Here is a 26941-nt window from a genome sequence, read left to right on the forward strand (position 1 = left end):
ACAACTTTCCCTGATTGAGGCGAGTATACTACCCCAGGATCAAGCAGCCGGGTTAAGATAGGATGTTTGAATATAGCATCAGAATTATACATATCTTTTGCTTTAATAAAATCCATCTCACAAGTTACATTTTCATTTATAAGAAACAGCATACTAATGCTTTTTCACTTAGTGGTTTCAATATCAAACAAACTGTCATAATTGTAAAAACTTTAAATAAGAAAGCGTTTTTTCCCTTACAAGTTGTATTAGATAATAAATATTACTTGAACACAGCTTAAATCAGCAAAAAAATTATGGTAAAACATCATGTAACTTGTTTGACAAGTTTTATGAGACACTGGTGACAATACATTTTATTGTACACTTTGTATGCTTATTTCAACATCTTACACAATATAGCTTTTATTTTTTTTTACATACAAAAGTACATAAAACTTCTTAAAGATATGGGAAAATATCATTGTCCTATCTTAAATGGTACAAACAGAAACTTGCAGACTTATATCAAATTCACATTGTTACCTAATTCATTCAGAGAAAACACAATTGACTATTTATGCAGTGTCTGGGTAAAGAAATATCCTTCAGAAGAATATAATTATTTTTTTGACATAATCATGCTTTAAGTTTTTATTTCAGCTATAGATAAGTCACTGCACAGTAATTTCACAGAAACTTGATAGTACCTAGGTCACATTGGAAGTCTCATGTAAGGACTTAATTTTCAATTCTGAACGACACAAAACTGAAAGGTGAAGGAATTTCTCCCTCAATTGAATCAAATGATTATAATAACATGCAAAGAATACTGGTTCACACAAGCTTGATTAACGGAATAATATACAACACTGTTCACAGGATGGTATAATATTTCCTTCAGTCATTTGCAAATCTAGATCATTACTGTGACATTATTACGACAAAAAGATTTTTTTTCACTTTTAGAGAATAAATTTGAATCATATCACAGTTATCAAAGAAACATTATTATAAGTCTACATATAATTGAAATGTAGAACAATGTATCAGATCTGCTATGTATAAAGCACATCCTCGCTTGTCCAATTTGGCTGAATGAAAGAAAAAAACAATGTACCCCCTCTTTTACGAAGTAAGGTATTAAACAGTTCCTAAGAAATTAATAAGAACTTAGAATGCATTTCATTTAGCAATTAGACTGCAGGTTGTCAGAGCACTTCCTGAGCACAACATTTCACATCTGTCTATATGTATTTACCACGGTGATAACTTACAAATCATCTATAATAAGCAATAGCTAACTTGAAAGAAGGAAACATTCCCAATTATCCAGTTAATTAATTTCTTAAAATGAAGAAAGGACAATAAGATTTTAGCCTAATTTTAACTGAATTTCATAATGTGAAACTTGAAAGTGTACAACACTTTCTATTATTTCTAGTTAAGGCCACTCTTTATCAAGTTTGGTAAATGCACTTGTAGTCATGTACTTGATACAATTTATTGTACTACATACTAAACAGCATAAACCAATCAGTCAAAGGTGAAAGAATCTATGTCCCAATTAGTATTCAGTATGTTCTACAAACAAAGCATTCATCATGAACATGAAGTTGCAAGTCTGGACCTCAATACTACATGTACTAAGTAACTTGAAACAAAGACTGAAGGAAAAACCACAAAGTATTGTTTGTTTAAATGTTGGATAGATATGAGACAATAGTTTAAACTGTAACCTAAAAATGGATCACTGGGTACCAAAAATGATGAGGTAACACATTACTTCAATTCTACAAACAAAATGCTTAATCACCATTTAATAACAAAACCCCAGAAGAAAACAACTAAAGATCTAATCAATAAGATGTATAACAATACAAAATAAAGGTCACCAGTGACCTTATAAGTCAAGAAAGTCAAGACTGTTCTGTGATATACCATCTTGGCAATACCTCAAATGCAAAACCCTGAAAATTGCTGAATAGGAGAGCATTTCATTAAGACTATTCAATACATAGAAAAAAGGGAAATATTATCTGTTGGTAACAAATCACTGACAATACACAAAAAAGGACTCTTCTTTCTTATGAACTTATGAGTTCTACAGCCCTATCTTTAAATCATCCAATTTTATAATTTTGAGGAGCCACCTTTTACTGTTAACTATTGAGGACTACTCGTCTGTGTTAAGAACATAGGCTTCAATTTCAGATGGCGATGTCCTGTAACACAAGGTTAATTGGGAATTTGATATGAGTGAAAAAACACAACATTTTTAAACCTTTCATTTTCTTTAGTTATTGTATGAAGGTTTCATGTTAACTGGCCATCAATTATCAAATATTCACAGTATAAAATTTGATTTTATTTCACCTTAATCTCTTAAATCATCAACAAATATCACTAAATCATAAAAGTAACAGATCTTTTTACATTGAGCATCACTGATGTAGAAACATTACTGTAAAAGTACTGTAGCTCATGAATACAAATTTTTGTGGGTTAGGGAAGAAACATAAGTCCAAAATGCAAAGTACATGTAGTTGCCTGTTACTTCTCTGCTTAATTGAACTTTTGCATTATGAAGCTAGAATTTTACAAGGGCTACTACATAAAGAGGAGAATCCACTAAACCAATCCTTCAATTTCAGTATTCACTATATAGATGATACATCATCTCTCAATAATCCTACTTTCAATGATTGCTTTAATCTGGTCAACCCAAATGAACTTAATAGTATAGAGACAACTGATACACCTTCGCTTTTATTCCTTGACCCATCAAGATTTGGGTACATACTATACACGTATGATACAGGACTTTTGAAATCTGAACTTAATGACAAAGAGGATGAAATTGACTTTCCATTGTCAAATACCGCTTTCCTAATGACAGTTCATGCTGTGCACATAATTTGTACACTGACTTTCTTAAAAGAGTAAAGATACTGGCAAAAAAGTCTGTAAAACAAAGGTATAATCAGGCTTTCTTGACATCATCATTCCATCAAGTTTTATGTTAGTCGTCACAATTTGCTTTACCCAGTGAGTTTCTATCTCACAGATAAGATGTCTACAGTTAGATTTTAAGCCTTCTAGTACTGACAACTTACCAAACTTACAGCTAAATAGTTTTAATTCCCTTGCAATTTGATGGGTAATATTGCTTGAGAAGCACCTCCTGGGCACCTGATGTTACTCCAATTTTTGTGCGAGTAAATATTACAAATGCTTTAGTTTATTGGGTGTTGTCTAGTTGACTTATCTACAGTTTTTATATGTTACAGTATTTTATTCCATTGTCTACATTGTGTATGTAGATCTTCTAAGTTTCCAGTTTTTCATGTTTTGGCCAAGTAGAAATTACACCAGTACTTGGATTTTAATGTGTGACTGTCTGAAACTTCTTTTCCCTTATGGTTCGTTTTTTTTTCTATTGTAAATCTGACCAAACTAACCTTAATTTTCAGTGGACTGTGGAAAATCTTTACCCACCTAACCTAACCTAACCTAACTATTCTTGCCACTCTCATTACAAACCAGCCTCTTATTCCTCCAGAGTTTCATAAGGTAAATATCATCACAACAGATACAAAGTAGAGTTCAAGGTAATAATGTATTGAGCCAATGTCCTAGTTAATGAAGATATCCTGATATTTGTCCAAACCAAAATAGACCTATTCATCTCTTACTGTTGAATAAAGTAAACATTCCTAATACAATGGAACAAACCAGACCATCACAAACAGAAAATCATCAATTAAGTTTAATCAAGCAAGTGTGTCACAAAAAAAAAGGAGAAATCAATTTTCAATCAAGGATTTACTCTCCACAGTTTTTTTTCAACAGTATTAAATGTGATCATGGTCGACATTGACTCATTAATCTCTATTTTTATTTTGCTACTTTTTTCAACAATAGTGTAGAATTTGAAGTTATTCATGTTAGACTTTTTTTCCTGTTTTTAGAAACCTGGTCCTACATTCCAGCAGAATTTTCACTCTACAGACTTGTTTATTGGTAGTTTTATAGATTTACCTATATAGTTTGATGTATTTCTATGTTTACTAGACATATAAATTGTTTTCTGAGGTAATTGAGTTACTGGAATCAACATATAGGATGGTAATGATCATTGTTTGGAACAGAAATTGAACAGTATGACTATATAAAACACAGCCTCAGCATTAACACAATGTGATTACTGAAAATATGTTCAATTTTGTTGTTGTTACCTGTACAGGAATTAATTTATGTGTAGACAGCTGTGACATTAGGGAATGATACTCCCATCCATGCTTGGTAGCTTGGTAAAAAATTTTCATTAAAAAGTAGATACATTGTATTGAAAGCATTGTAACTTGCAACTCAGTAAAGTTTGAAGCAATTCCAACAGAATGGTCGTAGATGCAATCCTCGTTGAAGGTATAACTTTGTGAGTCAAATGCTCTTCTGTCTTATAAGAAAGTACAAAGGCCTCTGAAAAGAGAGTCCCTGTACAAATGGTCCTAAATTCCCTGCCTGTAGATGACAAAGACATAGAAATCAACTCTAAGGACACAATCAATACAACCTAAATTCCTGACCTTAACCTTTGACCTCCAAGTCTATTTTCCTGATCTATGAATTCAGGCATTACCTACAAATGTATTACATCAAAAAACACTAACTAATCAACATTCATGTAAAGTTTGATCCCTTTACTATGATTACAGTCTCAAAAGTGCTTGGATGGCAAATCAATTACTACTGATAGTCTCTCACTCAAAGTAATGGGGTTCTTTACTACAGTAAAGACTAATAATGAGTACAATTTTACATAAAATGCACCATTATATAGATATTGTAATTTAAAACTCCTAAGACAAGATTTCACTGCATACATGCGATCACTAGGACAGGTTTTCGCTGCATAAAGGTGATCACTACGACAGATTTTATCTGCATACAGGCGGATAATAGGAGAGATTTCGTTGCATACACGCAGTCTATAGGACAGGTTTTCGCTGCATATAGGTGGTCACTAAGACACATTTCGCTGCATACAGGTATTCACTAAGACAGATTTTGCTGCACACAGCAGAGTTGAAATAGTAGCCTGCCCCCTAGCCCAAGACTGGCCAATTTTTGCCAGGGCTGGCTAATTTCAGCAAAAATCTATATAGCCATATAGTAAATATATTGAAAAATTGTATTCAGGACTGGCTAGAATTTGAGTGAGTTTCCTATCCTGCATACAGTTGGTCACTAGAACAGATTTTGCTGCATACATGCCGTCAATAGGACAGGTTTTCGCTGTATACAGGCGATCACTCGGACATATTTTTGCTGCATACAGGCAATCACTAGGACAGATTTTTGCTGCATACAGGTGGTCAATAGGACAGGTTTTCGCTGCACACATGCGGTCAATTGGACAGGTTTTTGCTGCATAAAGGGGATCATTAGGACAGGTATTCACTGCATACAGGCGGTCACTAGGACTGGTGTTCACTGCATACAGGCGGTCACTAGGACAGATTTTTGTTGCATATAGGCTGTTACTAGGACAGATTTCGCTGCATACATGCAGTCAATAGGACAAGTTTTCACTACATACAGTCAATCACTAGGACAGATTTTTGCTGCAAACAGGCAGTCACTAGAACAGGTTTTTGCTGCATAAAGGAGTTCACTTAGACAGGTTTTCGCTGTATACAGGCGATCACTAGGACAGATTTTTGCTGCATAAAGGGGATCACTAGGACAGGTTTTCACTACATATAGGTGGTTACTAGGACAGGTTCGCTGCATACAGGTGGTCACTAGGACAGGTTTTTGCTGCATAAAGGAGATCACTAGGACAGGTTTTCACTGCATATAGGTGGTTACTAGGACAGGTTCGCTGCATACAGGTGGTCACTAGGATAGGTTTTTGCTGCTTACAGGAGGTCACTAGGACAGGTTTTTGCTGCTTACAGGCAGTCACTAGGACAGGTTTTTGCTGCATACAGGTGGTCACTAGGACAGTTTTTGCTGCTTACAGGCAGTCACTAAGACAGGTTTTTGTGGCTTACAGGCAGTCACTAGGACAAGTTTGATTGTATGTGGTTATATAGAGATCTAAATTGGTTATAACCACTTGCATGTTTTATATTCAACTGCATTGTAAATATGAATTATTTCATGTTAGGTAGAATAAAGGAAAGAAAATGAAGATTGAAGTAGTTAATTTCATGGGAATCAATTAAGCTTCAATTCATTAAATTTCTTTCATAGCCTAACACAATATATAATTACAATCTTGTGAAGGAGTCATAATACACCATCATTTAATGTATCTAAGGCCCTAGTTACACATGCTATCAGCTACCATGGGATTCCGTATCTAACCCCATAAATTATCTAATATTTTTTCACAAAGATAAAATGGTTAATAATTAAAACATTTGGGATTCTGTCGATAATAAGTAATTGTCAAGAATTCCCAAGTCCAATGAATGAAACAAATAATTTCTTCTGTTACAAACCAAGCTTAGGTTATGTGAATTGATAGTGAAGCACTCATGTATTAACCGAATATTGAATTGGAAATTGTGTATACTGGGTGTATATATATATACTTCTGATTGTGGGTATAGTTCTCATATCTGAAGCTATCAGCAAACATGCATGACAACAATACAAATATACATATGTAGAATTCAAAATCTGTTGAATTAATGTAGAAATATATTCTGCTCAAAATCTGAGAACTGCTGCATATGAACGATAATTCAATTAATTACATACTTTCAGCCATACAATGACTTCTTAATATTTCAAGGAATAAGAATAAGCATGATTTTATAGGGCTACTACCACAACAGAAATACTTATCTCTTTCCTGAAAATATCAGTTGTTTGGGCAGGCTAAACAAAATGGTTTTAAGTAAAGATTCAGTCGGTGAATGCCACATATTGCCAATATAGAATGAAAAGCTTCGCAGAGCTCAGCATGATACGATTGCAGTGATCAAATCTTGAACAGTTGAACTCAATATTATTTTTTGACTCACTTATGTATAGGGACTTACAATTCATTATGGACACAACAAGTGGTTTGGAATCTATATTGCACAAAATTTGAAATTCAAATAAAAATTTTCAAAACCAAACCAAACATGAAATAGTAGATTCTTTTGGATTGTGGTCCCTTTGAACCTTTATAACTCAAAAACCATAAGAGATATCTGAAATCTGATTGGAAAAAGTAAGCAAGGATTTTCAAAAAGAATCCAATATAAAAAATTCAAAATCAGACCAAAATAAATCAAAGACTGAAGTCTTCAAAGTCGCTAATCATCAAATATTCTGTGCCACTGATTTTGGCTTACTTTCAACATCTAAAATGGCAAGAATGCGATATGCTCTAAAATCGGGTGACTTCTGCTGGAATCTTGGTTCCCTTGATATCATTACTCTTTCATAACCATGATGACCAAAATTTTTTTAATCAAAACTCCTGGTTACCAGGAATCAGATTAAACAACTGGCAATGGCTATATAGAGATATCGGGGCCCTGATAATGTACATGACCTATATAGTCATTTGTAACAAGCCCATGTGTCTGAATCAGAAACTAGGTAATGTTCAATGCTAACTGATCATTTCATCTTTTAAATGTAAACTTCGAATTTTCATACAAATAAAAAACACAAGTAGAACACATGTGATAGATATTTAAGAGGTACATTTTGATCTCATATTAAGCTAGAACTACAAAGCTATGACGGTAAACATAGCACCAAACTGCAGCTTCTGTGGAGTAGTAATATAAAATTATGCAAATCATATGGGAATGTAAAGAACTGAAATTACAAGTGCAAGAAGTCACTAACAATATTAGTGACTGAATAAAATGAAGATTTTCTTTTGGGTGTATCCCTTTTGACTTCTTATAACTCGAAAAATGAGACAAAACTAATTAAAGGTGGTGCATTGATGTTGGGAAATTCTTCTGCCATTATAGCTATCTTAGCTGTGGAGTTTATTGTAAAAGCAACTATTCAGCCAGAACTATTTCACAGCTTGCATTACAATTTTTAACTATTTGTATTTATGATTGTTATTTTGCTCTTTTAACTGTTTCAAGATTAAACATTTTTTCAAGATTATGAGAGGTATCTGGGGTCAGACAAATAAACATGAACAGTCTTTTCAAGACAATTTATAACATATTTATGGATATATCTGTCAAATTTCTCCGTTGACTACAACAGCTCCAAGATACACTGGAACATGAGTTATCCAACACACATATTCCAGAATCCTGTATATATTGTCGCCCTATCGTTCTTTCTAAAATTGATACTACTGTGGTTTTTGGACCCAATGTTGTTGGAGTATACAGGTAGTTTAAAGTAGTTAATATTTTACGCAAACTGACTGATAATTTTATTGAGACCTGGATTCTGTACATATCTAATTCACATTACTGAATGTTCTCTTGCAGTCTGCATTACTGTTCTACTATAAGTGGAGGCTAATGTACCGGTAGATAAAACATCAAATCTGTGTCCAGAATATGCATCTTAAAATTGTCATCGATGCCTTTAATTGTGCTTCAAAAATCCATTTCACTGTAATTTTCATATGTAGGATAGTTTGACAATTCTCTTTACCTGGCCTTCTTTTCTCAATGGAAGTGTAAACAATATCTAATGTTTTCATGGGTATGTACAGCAAAATGTCAGAGGTATTTCAGAAATTCTGGCTCTGCAACTTGATTCATTAATTTCGGATTTGGCTGCAGCATCAAGAAGAAGGAACCACAACACCAAAAGTCCAAAATAACACCATTGTCAGGGATGTCAATAGAAGACCTCAACCTGCAAACTTGGATGGCGACTTGCTCATGGTTTGACGGCTACTCTATTTTCAAAATGGATGAAGACTTGCAAAATTTTTATCAGTTCACCTGCTGCTTTTTCTTTTTTTCCCGCTACTTAAAATACTACTGACATCCCTGATTGTTTAACTGAAGTACAGAGACTAAACCTGAACCTTTGGATATCTAACACTGCTATCTAATCTTTGATGTAGACATTGTTCCTTCCTGTAACAATTCTAATTAAAGAAAAACTTAACCAAAATAATCCTTTTTGCCTTCAGACAGACAGCTCTTCCATCTTGAGACAAATTCAGATAAGTGCATCCATATCAGTTTTCAAAGTTCTTTAATATTAACTCATAATCAAACAAAATAATAATAAACTATCATTCCAACAAAGCCTAAATATTTTACATCAAATATCATCATAGAACACACCTAAATTAATACCAAAGGTCATCTGAGTCCCAGAGTGCACAGGAACAATTACAACCATCGCTAGATAATGATGGCATTTCTGGGTAGGCTGTCGTAACAAAGACAGAGGAATCTGATTATTGGAATAACAAACCCCGAGCTCGATATACTCTGTCCTGTGGGACAAATACAAACTCATCACCGATTCAACAAATAGACGTAATGAGAAACATTCTTTCCATATATGATGATTTAATTTGTGCCTGCTGTGGAATTTCTCTACTTCCATTTATCTGGCTAAATGTAATTTTCTTTGTGAAATCCTCATCTTCACTGTTCTTGCACTGCTGGAAAGAGATCAGCCATTGTGGCCATGGCATATATATGAAAACATATCACTAGAAGTTAGTACAATATCAAAATAAACTTCATAAAAGATCCTGATATTAATTTAAAATATATTGCATAATAATATCTATCCATATAGTTATAGACTTCATCATTGCAAAGAAATAAGCTGCCATCAATATATAAAGCATCAACAATGAAACACAGCCCTTTTATCGGATATTTTCTATTACAAAAAGGATTACTCAGAGTAATTGGATGGACTTCTAGTTTAATCAACAAGCAATGAACACAATCTGGACTATTAAATTCTAATGTGATATACCATATGCTTGACTGGTTTGTTCCTACACCAGCAAATCTTCTATAAAGTCTTTATAATGATGAATAAATCACAGACAGCCAAGGGAAATTGTTGCTGTTTTGTAACTGTTGGTTTCACAAAATAATTAAGACAGGCAAAATGAAAAACTATCTATAACAGCTTTTGTGTATGCTCATAAAAATGGCTCATCAATGAAATTCAAAGTCATAATGTAATTTCATGGAATAATGAGAAATGGAAAATAAAAAAAAATGATCACCTGTCCAATCAAGAAATAAAGACCAGAGAATAGATGTGTATATGAAACATACACAAGAAATCTCACATCTAGAAAGAAAACCTACATCAACTTTTTAGAGGCATGGGCATCCTCAGTTTTCAACATAGATTCAAAAAGAAAATCTCTTTTTGATAAGAACTGATTTTACAGTTTGATAAATCAACTGAAAAGAAGAAAACAGGGACTTAGTCATAATTGATTGAAGCTGATGGATAGAAGAATGTCAAGATGGGTCCTTAGTGTTTTTATGATAGATAAATCCTAAAATTGTTATGAAATAAACACTAAGCAACAGAAGAATGACTAAACATTTCCTATTCTTACATCAAACATGGCAATAAAACACATTTTCTCTGCCAAGACTAAACAAAAAACACCATAAAATCCAATGATACAGGCCTTACAGTAGAAGGTTATTGACTACTATAATCGAATTCAGACAGCCTAAATCTTAAATTACAATCGATGGTTTAGACAGAAGGTTATGTATATGATATCTTATATAAGGCATCGTAACCTCAACCAAATATTCTAGAAACAGACAAAATCAACGGTCTTGGCCTGGATCTAAAATGATAGGAAAACAATGATAATTACAAGGAAGTCCAATTAGAGAGAAATACATAAAAATCTATCTTAATTCAATGCCTAGTGTTTATATGGCTGCCTGGAAAACAACACTACCATTACTACATTGATTTTCTTATGATAACCCAACCACAGAAAAATCAACAACTCCTCCTTAGTTAATTTGATCGTATGCTTTGTTCTTTTCAAGACTATACAAGTAACCACAACCAGAATTTGGACTATTTCCCTAAAGCACAACTGATAAGCACATGATGACGATTGTGACTTTCCTTGTCTTACTACTGACAAAGATCAAGTGTAAGTTAGGTGCCTGTGCAGCTTTTACTTTCATGTTAATGCCCTTAAATAGAAGTTTATTACAAGATTTCAGTATGTAGTTGCGAGATAATATCAGTAAATAGAAGACTTTTATTGCTGGCAATAATTAAGTTTCCCTGTATTGACCTTTAATAAAAATAGGTACAGAACTGTTTAAGATAAACTGTAAAAAAAATATTCAGTCCACACATTTTATATCGTAATATTGCAAAAAAAAAAACAAGATAGGGATGAAACTGTAATTAAAAAAAATCAAATTTTGATTTTTTTTAAAAATTAATGATGCATTTTCATTTGACGCTTTTGTGTTTTACATGTCATGATTATTTATAAATGCAAAACAATTTGGTACCAGAGGGTTATAGTTCAATGAAAATGACAGTATGTAACTATATATAGTATTGTGTTGGTATACAACCGTACTAAAAAGGCTAAGCATTATAAGATTGGATAAAACTCCTTCTGCAAGAACCATTTAAAACAAGAAAAAAATATAACTGAATTACTGTGACATTCCTAGAAAAAATTTTATGTCCTAATATCAGACTGAATGCTAGTTAAAATGTAACGGAGCATGCACATCCATAGCTAGTTTGTCTTTCATCCTATAGTTCTGGAAATAACATCAATATTTTCTCCTATGACGTCAATTGTTTTTTTTTCAATTGAAAAAAGGTAGCAGAATCGACATAATTCCTATCCAACCATTAGTCCTTGAAGACTGTTGTAGGCTATAAATAAACTTACAAGGTATAATTCAGACAGGATTAATATCGAAGACTAAATGGAATGATTGCAGTGCTATAATCAGCCAAAACCTTTCTGAAGGATACAGATCATACAATCATCTTCATGGCACAATTTGTCAGTTTGGCAGAAGGCATCACATACATGTAGAAACTTTCAAACAGATAAAATGTTCAGTTTCAAAAGATAAAACAAATTTCTCCAAGAGATGAAAGGGAAAGACCACTTTTGCATTAAGTTAGGCTCTTAAGATCAATTATACCCACATAAACAAAAATAAATAATCTTTAATGCAAAATGCGCTTTTATAAAATGCTCAAGGCTATGCAAAGTTCAAAATCCTTGAAATATAAGGGGATAGCCATCTTGCAGAATTCTCCTATCTGAAGGAAGATCATAGTCAGACTTTATTGATTTTTACCGATAGCTTCCGATTGTCTCGTGACGTCACTAAGTCGGTTTGGTACTGATACAAGTACTGCAAATGTATAACTACTGTATATGTAAACAAAGAATATTCCGTAAATATTTCTACGATCCTGTTTATTTAAACATGATGACTTGTCAAGCTTACGATTGCACGAATGATAAAAGAGAAATGTTCTAAGAAATTTTTCTTACCAGCAACACAAACACTCTTCGGAAGTCATGGAAGTAACCATAAGATTTTCTTTACAAATACTAGCCATCTGGCTGCAAATCCCATTGTTCGTCAATGATGTCTGACATTTGCTTACATGTTGTGCCTCAATCTTTTCTTCTATTTATTTTGGGTTGAATTTATAGGGGGAAAGTCCCAAATTTGCGATTTCTTCGGACATCGTAATCAATTACCTATTTACTTTTACTTTACAAACCGACTTCGTGACATCACAGTTCAACCAATCATAGTGGCGCCAACAGGCACGGGAAATTCAAATTTCCTAATAATAAATCTCGATTAATTAATTAAGAAAAGGAAATTATTTTGTTTCAAGTTAATTTTCATGAATATTTAACAGATTAGTTTCTATATTTATGACTTGCACAATAACATGGTCTTCTCCTTTATGTTAGCAATGAAATCTATCCACAATAGGGTATACTTCTGGTAATAGAAATTTCCATCCTACTTCTCATTCTAGGCTATTATGAAAGAACTATGATTAAAAAAAATATATTTTCATACTGACATGAAATTGTAGGACTTAAAGCATTCAATCAGGATGACTGTAATGCTAAGAGTTTGTATCACATTGTCTATAGAAAGAACCACACCTGAATGTTGACATGCAACAGTAATTACAACACCTGCAATTTGCCTACCAGAATCAAATTCTTTGAATTAATAATGCATGCATGGTTTTTGAAAAGTAAAAATAATTGAAATATCTGAATCACCTACAAATATAAGGACCAAAGTACAAGATAGCATGCAATCAACAGAGCTACTGATGTAACCAAACCTGTGCCAACATCTAAGACCTAAAGCAAACTTCATATTTTTCATATTACATGTAAATTCATAATACTGTATGACTATGAACCATCACTTTGGTTTTTCAATAAAAAAAAAAAAGGTTTTACTACCTGCATATTAAAACCCAATGTCACCAATCATATAGATATACATATGAGTATGTCATCTTGACACTTTAGTCCTTAGGGAGAACTGCTACCGACTCTGTTCAAATGTCCACAGATGTCAGTGATTTTTGATACATTTCATTTCTATGTTATGATGAAGTAATAGAAACCTAGGAGCCTAATGACACAAGTTCCGGACTGCCATTTTTCCTGTTTTATTTTGCAGCTTGTTTTCTAGTGTTCCATTGTAACATTTAGATAATTCATAATCATTATTATATCACTGGAACAATTATAACCAGAGATAGGTTGAGGCAGGATGTAACCAGCAAGTCTGCATCATCACTCATAGCATGAAACAGAATGGCTCATCACATACTGGTATATTAGTGGTATTAAATTTGACACCCATTTTAAATGAAACCTTGATCCTATACCTATGACAGAAAAACAATCCTCCGATGCCTCAAATTCTGACATATAAAGTTGTAATAATCTTATTTTTTTATTTATTAGTCACTTTACTACGTAACCCAATTTTCTACAGCTTATAAACATGATCATAAATCTTTTCCCGGTAGATTACCCTGTTTCATAATACTACTTACAAAACAGAGCAAGTCAGCTATAGGTTAACCATGCTATACAAGTCCAGTGCTGATAGGAGCAAACCATGCTTTAAATTTTACTAGCATAAATTAACTGAGAAAACACTTGTTATGGTGCCATAATAGCATAATGATATCTATATTATGTTGCACAATATGGTATAAAAGAAACTACAAACTAGGTTTCAGTAGCAATAATGAAGTTAAATTACCATTAGTGAAAACTTAATGGAAAGAAACATAGGTAAAGTGGCAGTTAATCCTCTAAACCAACAATATTAACTGTAAATTCAGAAATTATTGTCAAACATGTCATAGGAATTCGCAATTTTCAATTTTTACCATTAAATAAGAGAAAGTTTTCCCAAAGTCTTGAATTAAAAACAATTTTGGCTCTAAATTACCTAAATTGCAAGAAGAAATTATGCATTTCAACAATCTTTCCAAATGTAAATGCTTGCACTAACCTTTTATAAATCTAATACATGTATTATTGTACTTTACATAATTGCTTGAAGGTCATATCAAGGAAATAGCTGTAGAACCAATCCCTTGTAGATACCATTATTGATATATAGAGTTCAGTTCTGCACTTTAGATTCAATAATTCAGCTATGTCCTTTCTAGCAATTGAATAACAAACTGCCAGACTTCAAGATTAGTATGTACCATTCATTGTTAAATGTTTCCTCACAATTTAAGACATTTACATGGTGTCTAATCTAATTAATTTTGGAGACAAATCTCAATAAGATTGTCAAGGCTGATTCATTTTCGGAGAGAATTCACAAACTCGTTCTCTCTAGTGAAAACATTTACATGTTACTATTGATGTAGTCGAGTAGAAATTCAGTAAAATCAATTTTCTTTACAAAATTCATGACCATTCATGGCTATTTTCTTTCATTTCTAATCTAATTGTTCACCAAATTTAGCACCAAGGAAATCAAATTGATGCTTGCAGAAAGAAATGTCAGACTTAAATGCAACAGGTTAAAACAATATCACCAGCATTCAAGACCAGGAAATTATCTAAAAGTTTTAATACAAATAAAAAAAGGGCATTAATGGAATCTGAAGTCAGGGACATATAATATGTATAATATATATAAGTGATAACCTGCCACATAATGGTGAAAAAAAGATGGAAGGCAAAATGTTCAAAGCTATACATTGGAGTTTGCTGAAACTTGACCAGTATTTTATGGTACTATATGTACAAGTACTACTAAACAATTGTGCAAAGTTTAAAGAAAATCATTGATCTGTTCTCAATTTTTCATCTGGAAATCTTTCAGGGAAGGACAGAAAGATGGAGGGACACACAACTTTTTGGAGAGTACATTCATTATATCAGTTTAGAAAACATATCGATTTGAAAGGTCAATAATAATTATAGAATGAACGTTTGTAGTGGAAGGTTGAAACTTTATATTACTGCCTCTTGATTTTAGTTTTATCAAAGCACAATTAAATACTAACTTTAATACCTTTGAAACTGCCCCTACAAATATGAACAGATCTACCGGTAATAGTGTTTTTTCTAATGTTAAATTTTAAAGTTAAAATTTTATCTGACTCTTTCTTTCAATATATTGCTCATGGTACTATAAACTATGAAAAGAAATACATGTATTCCACAAAAACCTGTGATTAGATAGATGAACTTCAAGATAATAAAATAATATTAATGGGGCAGAGAATGATTCCTCCAAAGATGTTTCTCTGTGATGTTATATTGGTTGACACAGTCTGCCACTAATAATCTATCAACACACTGAAAGTACGAAGTCAGCACCAACAATATTATGGATTCCCAAACAGAAAAAAAATAAATGACATTTGGACTTGACATTTCTTGAATGTAAATATATTTTAAACATTGAAATTCTTCAAAAACATTAGCAATATTGCTGTTGTCTTAAAGAAATGTCGACTAGTGTGTCTCTTCAGTTCCAATCCATTTCACAAAAAACAGTGATAAGGATTACCGGGGATCATGTGCTATTTATCACATTTCAGCTGAAAATGTCCCAACCAAATCAAAAATATTTAGTAAGAATGTCAAGGAAAGGCCCAATGGATTTTTGAAGATCATTACAAATGGCCAATTCTCAAAATTTTAATCAAAATCACAGCTTGTGGGAATTCCGTAAAATTGAGACTGATATTACAGGAAAGAAGGCTGAAATATAGGGTTGGGCTCTTCATTAACATTTTTAGCATAAATTTTACAAGAAAAAGCAAAGGCTCTAGGCTCAATTTTTCTTATCAATTTCAGAGTTTCTCAAAATTGTTAGCTTTTTTTTCTCTTGAAAAAAAATTGACATTTCTGAATACATTAACACAACATTTAGATCAACCTGTATCAAATAAAAAAAAATATGTCTCCTATGGTCACTTTCATTAAAAAGTCACTGCAGGGTTATATGCATGAAACAGACATGAAAGTGTAATGTTGTGATGCTAATGCAACTAAACACTAAATACTAATGACCTAACATGAGTTGTTCATGTTAAACTGACCTTATCAGAAATCTTTTTAAAAAAATTCACAAATTCAATACAGGACCATGACTGTAGGGGTATATACAGAATTCCACTGCATTTATGCTAATTCAACTGCATATCAAATATGATTGACCTAGCATGAGCTGTTTATGTTGAATTAACCTAATCAGAAAACTTTACATTTATATCTTACAAGAAATTCCAATAGAAGGTCTAACTGTGGGGGTATGTGCAAAAACAGTACCTTATTCTCAACTTTCATAAATTTTGTTGCAAGAAAGACAGAAACAACAAACCATGCATATATACTGTCACAAATTGATTCAGCGATTTGAAGTTGTTGATTTTTTTTAATTAACAGCGATAGCACTAGTAGTAGTACATGTACTATAAAAGACAAAACTAGAATTTTTTTGTTTTTTCCCCAATTAGAATATTCATGGGATATTCAGGATATCTCATCAACATTTCAATAATTTATTGAGTAGTAACATGATCTCATCATCACTTCTGCAATGGTATCACACCTACCTTTAAAGTTTCATACAATCGTACAATATTTGGATGTCGTAACTGACCAAGAATTCTTGCTTCTCTATGTAAATTCTGTTGCACATATTCTTCTTTAATTTTCCTAGTGTCTATGATTTTGATAGCCACCTAAAACAAAGAAGATAAGGAATCTATAGAAAGCTATGCATACTAACAGTTCTTTCTCATGAAATCTGAAATCAAAACTTCTTTTATATTATAAAATGGTAACATTTTTTTAAACAGGGCTGACATAGGAAGAACAACAGAGAAGCTGAAATTCAGCTAAATCAGATAACAGTAAGATACGGATTTGCAAAAGTGAAAATCAGTGAATTTGCAAAAAACACAACCGTTTTAAATCTAGGCTAAGTCACAGCAAAAAGATGATTAAGTACTGTAAAACTATTGTCATTGACAGGGAGAAGTTTTTGTAATGGATTGCACAAACAAAAATGTCAATATTGTTATTTTTCAAACATAATTTGTTAAAACTTCTCCTTGTCATAGATGTCTAGATTTTGGCCTTGCAACAGAATTACTTCATTCATATCAGGGAGCTACTGTAGTCCTAAACCAGCCAAGGGCAGGTTCAAAAACAAACTCATCAAAATTTAAGCTAAATAGTATACCAAGGATTGTGTAGTACATAAAATTGAATGGATTTTTGGTGAATCGTGAATTGTGTCCACAGGTATAGAATATTCTAAATTTACTCAGAGACAACCACAAAGATTACAGTTAATATGCTGCTGAATCTGAATGGTAAAGTATCATTTAAATACCATAAGTAAACAGAAATAAATCAGCTAATGTTTGCCTGAATTAGAATTTCAATCGATGCCTTATATAAAGAGTAAACATTTCTTGGGTACACAATTCATGATTTAACGTCATGCACATCTGAGTAAACAGAGAAAACTGTTGATGTAATTTTTACAATATATGGAATCCTTTATAGTGAAACTCTTCCGGGAGAGTAGGACGTTACTAAACGTCCATCAACTTTATTAATAAATGTTTTTGATATTGATTTTGGGCAATAACAGTACAAGTTTCCATAGAAATCCAACAACTGAAATCAAACTTTGCAGAATACTTTAAACAAAGGAGTCATAATTCATTATTTTTCTAATGAACCTAATTGTTCAATAAGATCAATGCCACATGCTACTTATGTACCTAGAACTTAACTATAGTAAAGGGTTTAGATTGTAATCCTTAGAGTAGTCCACAGCCCAAGGCTGATATAAACACTGGTGGCATTGTGAAAAAATTCCACTCATACGCCAGTAATATCTAAATAAAAATTCTCTTAATATGGTTTAGGCATGTGGGTCAAAGAACTTACTGTGAGGACTGGGGTTTGAAGAATTTTTTAAGTAATAATTATAATCATCTCAAAAGTCTTTGAAGGAGAAACCAGTTGGTTCTGTATTACATGCATCTATAATGACCATTTGTAAATTTCTGTAATATTCCTAGTAGGAAGATGATGGTAAATGAAGACTAGATCCTTAGAAGAAACAACCGAACTATAACAGGGGTAAATAACAGGCAATTTCTAATTTTATAGTTCACTGGCAGTTGTAGTTAATAGAATTACACATACTTTTAATTCAACGAAGAGGAAACTGGCCAGTAACACATTCAATTAGTCTTTCCATACAATGGAGTTACTCCATCAACCTGAGTTAGGTAACTAACAGTGTGACAGTGGGACTAGCACATGAAAGGAAACGAAGGCTAGGCAACACAAATAACAAGAGATTAAACAGACCACTTCATTTGATCAATGATGATTTTCTTTAAGATAATTGGTGGAAAAGTAAAATAAACTTAAGTATACAAGTTAAGTTCGAATGATCAAATATGTATCCTAATTTTCAACTAAGTGAATTGTCAAAACATTTAGAACAATCAACAACTGCGTTTTATCCGAAACATATTAAGCACATTTGGTGAAATGGTTTTTCCTAATTTAGGAAATGCATTCTCAAAATAAATGACGAACCTTGTTGAAAAAAGCATCAATTATCCATTACTATGACAATAAAGCAGAATACAATTCAAGTATGACAGTAAACACTGACAGCTGTCCAAGGTCCTCCAGTGATGATACAGAGGACTAGTTACACAGCAATGCCAGGCTATATTGGTACTGATTAGCATGCAAGTGCACCTAAAACCTCAGGGGTAGAAATGAGATAGAGTGGGCAAGTTTTTCCATAACTGAACTGGTCTGTGTGAAGTTTTCTTGCAGTAATGGTATGCTGAACAAAAAAAAAACATCCAAAATTAGAGTGGCCCAACAAGAAAGCACTAGTAGACTTTGACATTCACTGCTCATTCCTTAATCTGTCTATGTTGGACAAATGTTTATGCTGGTTTATGTTTTCTTAATAGGTCAGTTGCAGAATTGGCTTCTACAAATTCCAGATGAGAGTTTTACAAGAGGCTCAAGATAGAAAAAAAAATAAAGATTGCTACACATAGCCGTAAGCCCCACACCACTTATCAAAAATTTGAAGCACAAAAGTCCCATAACTCCCATATAATTTGTAGAGCACTATGATCAACTACATACGGTGACTAAGACAATCCTACAAAATTCGAATTGTGCATACAAAGTGTTCCTATTGTGTAGTACATACAAATTGAACAAATTCCAATTACTTATGTAAAATTTGTCGATTCAAAATGGTGGTGCAATTTAATTAACTACATAAGGCAACTAATAATCCTACAAAATCTGAACAAAATCTGTTGAATGCTTTCCAAGAAGCTGCACACACGAAGTCAAAAGTGACGTATGGCACAGGGACACACCCAGGGACACTAGTATTTCTATGTCCTTTTCAGCATTGCTGCAGGGGACTAAAAAATAATAAGACTCATGGTATGAAAATTTTATAGCTTTTGGTGATAAAAATGATACTTCCACCAGGTTTACACATGATTAGATGATAATACATGCATCATGGCAAAAAAGGGAACAAGCCACTATGATCTATGTTTATCTAAAGCAAGTTTACTGCAACAATTTTGTTTTTGTTTAGCTCACCCAATACCTGTCTAACACAGCTGTACTCTATTTAATAATTGATACTAGTATCATCTGACTTGTAATTTCAAAAGAAGAGATTTTTGTAAAAGCCTAATTGATGATCAGATAGTCACAGAATATATCTAACAAGGCAAACAAACAAGATGTCGTTTTTACACAAAAAAGAACCTTTGTCAATTATGATATCATTTTTTTTTTTTTCTGTATACAAACATGAACTTCTGCTTTAGTCAACCTTTTTATCTTGATGCGATGCTAGTACAATGTATTGATAGTAGTAGTCTGTTGAATCCTACCTGCACTAGTGGCAAAAATGGCAAATTGTGAAACAGAACATTACGGGTATAAAAACCAAGGTATCAAAGGGAGTCCAAAGCTACTTATTTTTTTCAAGGACTTTTTTTATTTTTGGTAGCTATTTGGCCCTACCTTAAATATGCATTCTCTGCTTTCCTAAAAAAAAAACAGCCTCAATAACATGTAGAAAATTCATTATATAAGGAAATAAACATATTGTACACAATAGGGGTGCATCTTAGTAAAAATAGTCTCATAACTTAAAGAAAATATTCAGAGCTCCAAATGTGTTTTCTCTAATACTGGCAGCAGTTGAGCTGATAGTATCCTTTAAATGACCAATTAGTATAAATGCACCAAATGTCATACATACAGTATACAGAACATCTCAATTTCTTAAATTGAATTATCCTATATTGGCCGATGCCCATGGCCATCTGGCACCCAATGCTATTATAACCTCCATCCCTGAAGAGTTATCCTACACCTTCTATATGATTTCCATGACAATCAATTGAATTATCATGATCCTACACTGACCATTTATGAATTATATATTTTACTAATATGGCTATGATTTTTTCCCTATATGATCAATGAATTATGGATAATACAAGACAGTGCAATTATAAAACTTTAATATCAGAAGTTCCCCCAAGAAATTGAATCAGCCCCACCATACCAGACTGAGTTCCATTTTACATTGCCTGATCATCACTGTTAATGATCATATTCTAGAAAATCAACAGATTTATTATTTTTGAACTTCCCTAAAATAGTACAGATGTGACTGTGTAATGATATACAAAGTTTTGTTGTCTCTGTTTTGATTTCTCAATTCCAATCCATATCCATTTTGTGACATCCATCAACATACTAAGTAAGTGGTGTATGTTTCCTAAGACCATTATGATTCAATTAATGTTTTGAGAAATTGTATGCGTCTACATAAACACATCTTAAGAAAAACATATAAGTCATGTTTTTTATTTTTTTATTTCTTGTAGTTCTAAGTGGGGTTCACTCAAATGTAGAAAATTAAAATACCATGCTCCATAAGCTGCGATGGTTGAGTGTGTGTTCACTTAGTGTGCTTGCGCTGACAGTGCCAGCGGTCTTTGGTTAGGTTACCAGCTGGTAATGTTAAGAATTTTGTTGAGTGTAGTTACCTTTGGTGTCTAAAAGAAAACTTCATTTGAGGAATGAGTTTATGGGTACGATGTTTGACACCATACCACATTTACACTGGAGATGGGCGAAGTGCATGTAGCAGTGGCTTCCTCTAGGAGACAGAACATTAAAATACAACCATCCAATGGCAGCTCTAGTAGACAACTCCTTAAACTCAGTTAGAAAAGCATGGGCTTACAGTGTCAGGGGTCAAGGTGTCAATACCCAGGTGGTACTATAGAAAAATTTGTCAGGGCGCAATGCTCTACTGTTAAACTAATCTAAAAATGCTGGTGGGTTATGTCAATACTGTTATTTTTCAAACCTTCTCCTTGTCATCAATATCTAGATTAGGCCCTGCATAATATCATTTGCAAATCAGGCTTTTCTGAGGGAAACTGAAAAATCTTCAGAAATCCAGGAAAGCTGCATATTTGCATTTTACACAATAAAATTCAGTAAGAATGGAGTACACATTATGCATACATATTGGGTGTGTAATCAAACCTTTGAAATTAGGACTTTCTTGTTGAGTATTTTTTTTTCTCTTCCAAAAATTATCATTTTTCTAAGCAAGGATATTAAAACATATACTGACTAGATGAGTATGATATTCTGATTGAATCTGTTCTCAGTAGTATCCTAACTGGACTGTCATGTTAATATGGTCCATATTAGCTAAAGGATCCAAAATTAACATTTTGCATACATCATCCACAATTATTTTATCAAATACAATCATGGGTGCCAAAGGACATCAAGATAACAAGTGCACCAGTGAAATCTCAAATCATTTTTTGCACAAGTAGTTATATTTTGGTTATGTACAATTACCAATTGATAATTCTATTTATTATGTAGATTTTCTCAATAAAGTACTATTTTCACATAAAATATTATATTTTGTGACGGGTGGGTTGATATTCCAGATCATCAGTGACATCAAATAAAGTTAAATCACTACTACATGTATGACAATAGCAGTGTTCACAAATCTCATTAGTGATATCCTTTTCACTATTTTGCATATCATTAAGTGTGTCAAATTGGTTGGCAAATAAACAACTTTAAAATAAACAATTGACAATTTCATGATAAGAATTCAATTTTTTTAAGCTTTATAACTTTGTTATTTTATATACAATTTTGGTTCTGTACAATGTTTCATTTACATAAAATAATTCGTATTTGGTAGGTGAATTCATCACTCTTTAACCTGAAAAATAAATTTGTAATGATATTTATATGTAAACCTCTATTTTCATATAAAATTAAAATTAAAATTTTATGCTTATATAGTCTTATTACTGAATATTTATTCAAAGATTCCATGGATAAAAAGAATTGTATTTGCAATTCAGGGAACCAAAAGAATTTTTGAATAATCTTGAAAATAAGAAAAAGTTATGACCAATTAAAGTTGATGTCCCATGCCACTCGATGGATTTTTTGCCGAACAAAACCAACAGGTAAGTGATGACATCTGGAAGAACTCTCCTGTTCAATATCATTTTGATACATGTACATGTATAATGTTCAGATATCTTTGTATTAAACAAATCAGATTGAAAATTTCTTGGACAAATTTTCTTTCTGCAATTTATCTTGAGTAAAAGGATGAAAAAAATATTATCTACAAATATTAAACCTCAAGGTCACAGTGGAGTCATGAAGCTACTAAACATATCTCAATGTATCAAGATATTAAAATAATACACCACGTTCAGTTAACAAATATATTCAATATCCAAACGATATATGACCAAAAAAAAAAAACAATCAATTCTACTGAATTATTGAACTTAACCAAGTCTGCTATATTAAAGAAATGTTATGATAGTTTTAACATTTTAAAGTTCAAATTCATGGTGTGAGTTTGTGTTTCCATTGATTTCTTTCCAATTTCTAATTAAATGTGGTGTCACTCATCTGTGCTAATAAATGAATTGGAAATAGTCTGGTTCTAACTCTTGAATCAAATCAATGGGATGCAGTGTGTATTTTATTTGTTCAATACTACATGTAAATTGATGTTTTACTGTAAATTATCTCTTTAATAAATAAAAATCATTTCACTCTGTGAGAACTTTAGATTGCCAGATTCATAGCAAAAAGGTATTTTATTAGAATACAATGTAACTGGTAGGGATGGTAGGTTGTTTAGCCTTTGCCTACAGCTTCCCCCAGCCACAGTTTAAAGCCTACACATAAAGCTTAACTGGCTTAGTCAATTTTGAATGCCTCAATTTAGCCTTTTCTATTTACCTTAAATTTGATAGCTTTTCATGGATTTTTGTCATCTGGGATATGTATAAATACATGTAAACTAGAATACATAAATACAATAGGAGGGGAGGTTATGAAAAAGTTTTAAAAAACTTTAATTTATATACATATGTACAAAATGTAGATATGAAATAACAGGTTTTTATCAGACTTTCTGAAAAATAATACCAAATTATGATTTACCAATTATGAAAATTTTATTGTCAAAAAATTCAGTAAATATTAGGCAGTATTTTAAGAGAGTAAAATTACTTAGTACTTCACTGCATAGCCAGTGTACAGTACTGCTTCTTGGTGAAAGGAAAATGAGCTTAAAAATAATAAAAACCACTATTGTTCATCAACACTATATATACTAGTATTCTTGGGTATGTTTCATTCCTTCCAGTTCTATCTCATTCTTACATTTTGATTCATCAATGCACAAATTAATATTTGGTATTCCAAAACATAGCAGGTTGATGTCATGGTTAATTAATCTCTCAAGAGTTCAGTGTCAATTGTGCACTATATGAAAATTATAAATGTAGCTATCTTATTCCAAATTTGTAAAACACTGTTTTAATTTTTAACTAGGTAGTCAAATGATAAATGGAGAGGACTTATTATATTTTTTTATTCTACACTCACTGCCTACATGCAATTTATTGTATTTGTAATTGAGACAACAAATTTATGCAATACACATTAAATATCCTTTTGTGTTGCAAAAACAATTAAGTTGCTGTTTTTTTGTATTTATTTGACATAAAAATTACTATAATAAAGATTTGCTGATACATGTATAGCTCACATAAACAAAACATTCATTAATCTCCATTAAGACATGAAAGGTAGATTTTAATTATTACACAGCACACAAATAACTTTTTTTTTTTCAATTTGGGATCATGACTGGTTTTGACAATCCATTTGGGACAGAGGTTTCACCTGGTGGAAAATACAGGCATATGGCCATAATGTTGGAATATACATTCATCCAAAAGTTTTACCGACTCTAAAATTAAAAGGACTCCTCACCTTACAACCTGTTATACCATGCGAAGCCAACTCGACTTTGGCAAATGTGCCCTTTCCAAGTGTTTGGCCGTCCATGACATAGCGACCGATGCACTGAATTTTCTTCCCCATTTCTCATTAAAGAATATGTAAATTCCATTTCTTGACATATATTTCCATTTTAAATAATAAAGTCAGGGATGAACTCCATAGAGCACCTGTGGTGGCATATCCGTTTCAGGCCTGCCTGTTGACTTTTTAAAGCTGTATGTGACCTTTCGAATGCACCGGAACCTGCTATAAACGAGCACTATGCGGATAAAGGGAAGATTTCAAGTCCGAAATCAATTAACTCCAGTAGAAAATCCATTGCGTAAAACACACACACATTTCTTCGGACTACACTGATCTAATTCCGATGGCCAAAACCACAGATGATCTGTTGATTCACGTGTTGTTCGCTTGTTTATTCATACAATTGAATTGATATTGATTCTGGAATGTCCGGAAATCGATCAATGGCTTCAGAGCTCGATCCTTAAACTAAACTTCAAAATGATGAATCTATATTAGGAAATAAAACCTTAAGTAGTCAACACTCTGCAACACCCTTATGCTTCCTGCGTCAACCATTTTGCATCCCAAGAATAACGATGTCATGTGACTTGATAATTCATGAAAATTTCATTCCAAAACATTGAATATGATAATTGCAAGGCTGATGAAGCATAACCATGACAACGTATTGTCAATATAGTAATTGTTCGATTTTCTGAAGCCTTTTATAGATATTAACGCAATTCACCTGTATAGCAGACGATGGAATGTAGAGATGCTGTCCAAAGAGAGATCATCAAGCCAGAATCTGGATCCAGGAATGTCAGATATATAGCTATTGTATCCGGGAAACAGCCCGGTCATTATATGACCCGTTAACTTATAACTTCTGTCCAAATACATCACTATTATTAGTGCTCTGTTTCTCCCAGTTTCTGTTGATGAAATACATGTGTTTCGAAGAAAAGTTTTTTTCTTCTGCTACAATAATTTAATGCGTTAGAACTGAACTAACCATTTCAAGACTTTGTAGCAAAATTATTTTTATGTCATTCAGTTGGTGTACATGTACCAAATTTCGATCGAGGTTATGCTTTTTCGTGAAATCAAGTGGTTTGACACAGGGCTTTTGTGTGCTAATCGTGTATTTTTAATGCATTAAAATGACGATTTTCTTTCGAAGACGAACAGTTTGGAGCACAACATTGCTCACTGCATTCCTCACTGTTTAGCAAGAACCAATAAAGCAAAAAAAATAGGAAATTCCTGGTGTCGTGACACGATGCGTGACTAAAGTTTCAAAGTAGTCGCTTATATAAGTGCCAGTGGTTGTCTAAATTGTGTCAAAAATGCGGCATTGAAACTGTAACAAAGTATTTATAATCATAACGAGTTAAGCGTTCAATTTATCCAGTATATAAAAAATGTTGTAGTTTTTGGTGAAATTGCATGAAAAAAATGCAAAAAGCAAACCATATAACCAGACTTCAGACCACCAAGTCCCGATCTTAATCATGGTCCGTACATCGTATTCTACAGAAGACCATATATATTCAGGGGACTTAACTTTATGTGGAATTCAAGAGAATCAAGTATCTGTCTTATGCTCAGTGTCTGTACATGGCCTTCAGTAAAAACAGAGTTCGGACCTCCAAATCTCAGTCATACATATGGTCTGTTATCATTGTTCAAGAGACAATTTAGTTCCAGACTTACACAATATTACACGTGGTGTTTAACATGATTCCAACTATCTAATGTCCATTCAGTTTTAGCCTATACCTTACAAATGGTATGTATGCATAGTGCAACACCTGAGGTTGAAAGGACATTTACTAGTCTAGTATTATTTGTGAATTACAGAGATAATACTGAGATTAATACTAACACAGATAAAACTGTTTCATAAGCATTCAAAACAGAATGCATTACTGTGTTAATTACTTTGAAACGTTTTATTCTAAACCAATGTGAAAACAGAATGGAAGT

General features: G+C 32.5%; 1 protein-coding gene across 4 annotated transcripts in view; it reads right to left on the reverse strand.

Annotated features, from left to right (window-relative positions):
• Nucleotides 1–25625, reverse strand: part of LOC148629150 (uncharacterized) — an 83699-nt gene extending 58074 nt beyond the window's left edge. Inside the window, exons 1-2 of one of the 4 annotated variants that reach the window (XM_088544990.1) lie at nucleotides 24917–25622; nucleotides 17077–17205 (exon numbers count right to left, since the gene is read on the reverse strand). In XM_088544990.1, the coding sequence (XP_088401116.1) occupies nucleotides 17077–17205; nucleotides 24917–25027 (240 nt within the window). In that variant the 5' untranslated portion in view covers nucleotides 25028–25622. Of the gene's footprint in view, nucleotides 1–17076; nucleotides 17206–24916 lie in introns of all 4 variants that reach the window. The other 3 variants (XM_088544997.1, XM_088545021.1, XM_088545014.1) reach the window with 3 other exon arrangements.
• Nucleotides 25626–26941: the final 1316 nt, after the last annotated feature.

This window comes from Perna viridis, chromosome 1 (genome assembly GCF_037379345.1).
Source record: "Perna viridis isolate PV_CMFRI_1.1 ecotype Kerala chromosome 1, ASM3737934v1, whole genome shotgun sequence".
In the NCBI taxonomy this organism is placed as follows: domain Eukaryota; kingdom Metazoa; phylum Mollusca; class Bivalvia; order Mytilida; family Mytilidae; genus Perna; species Perna viridis.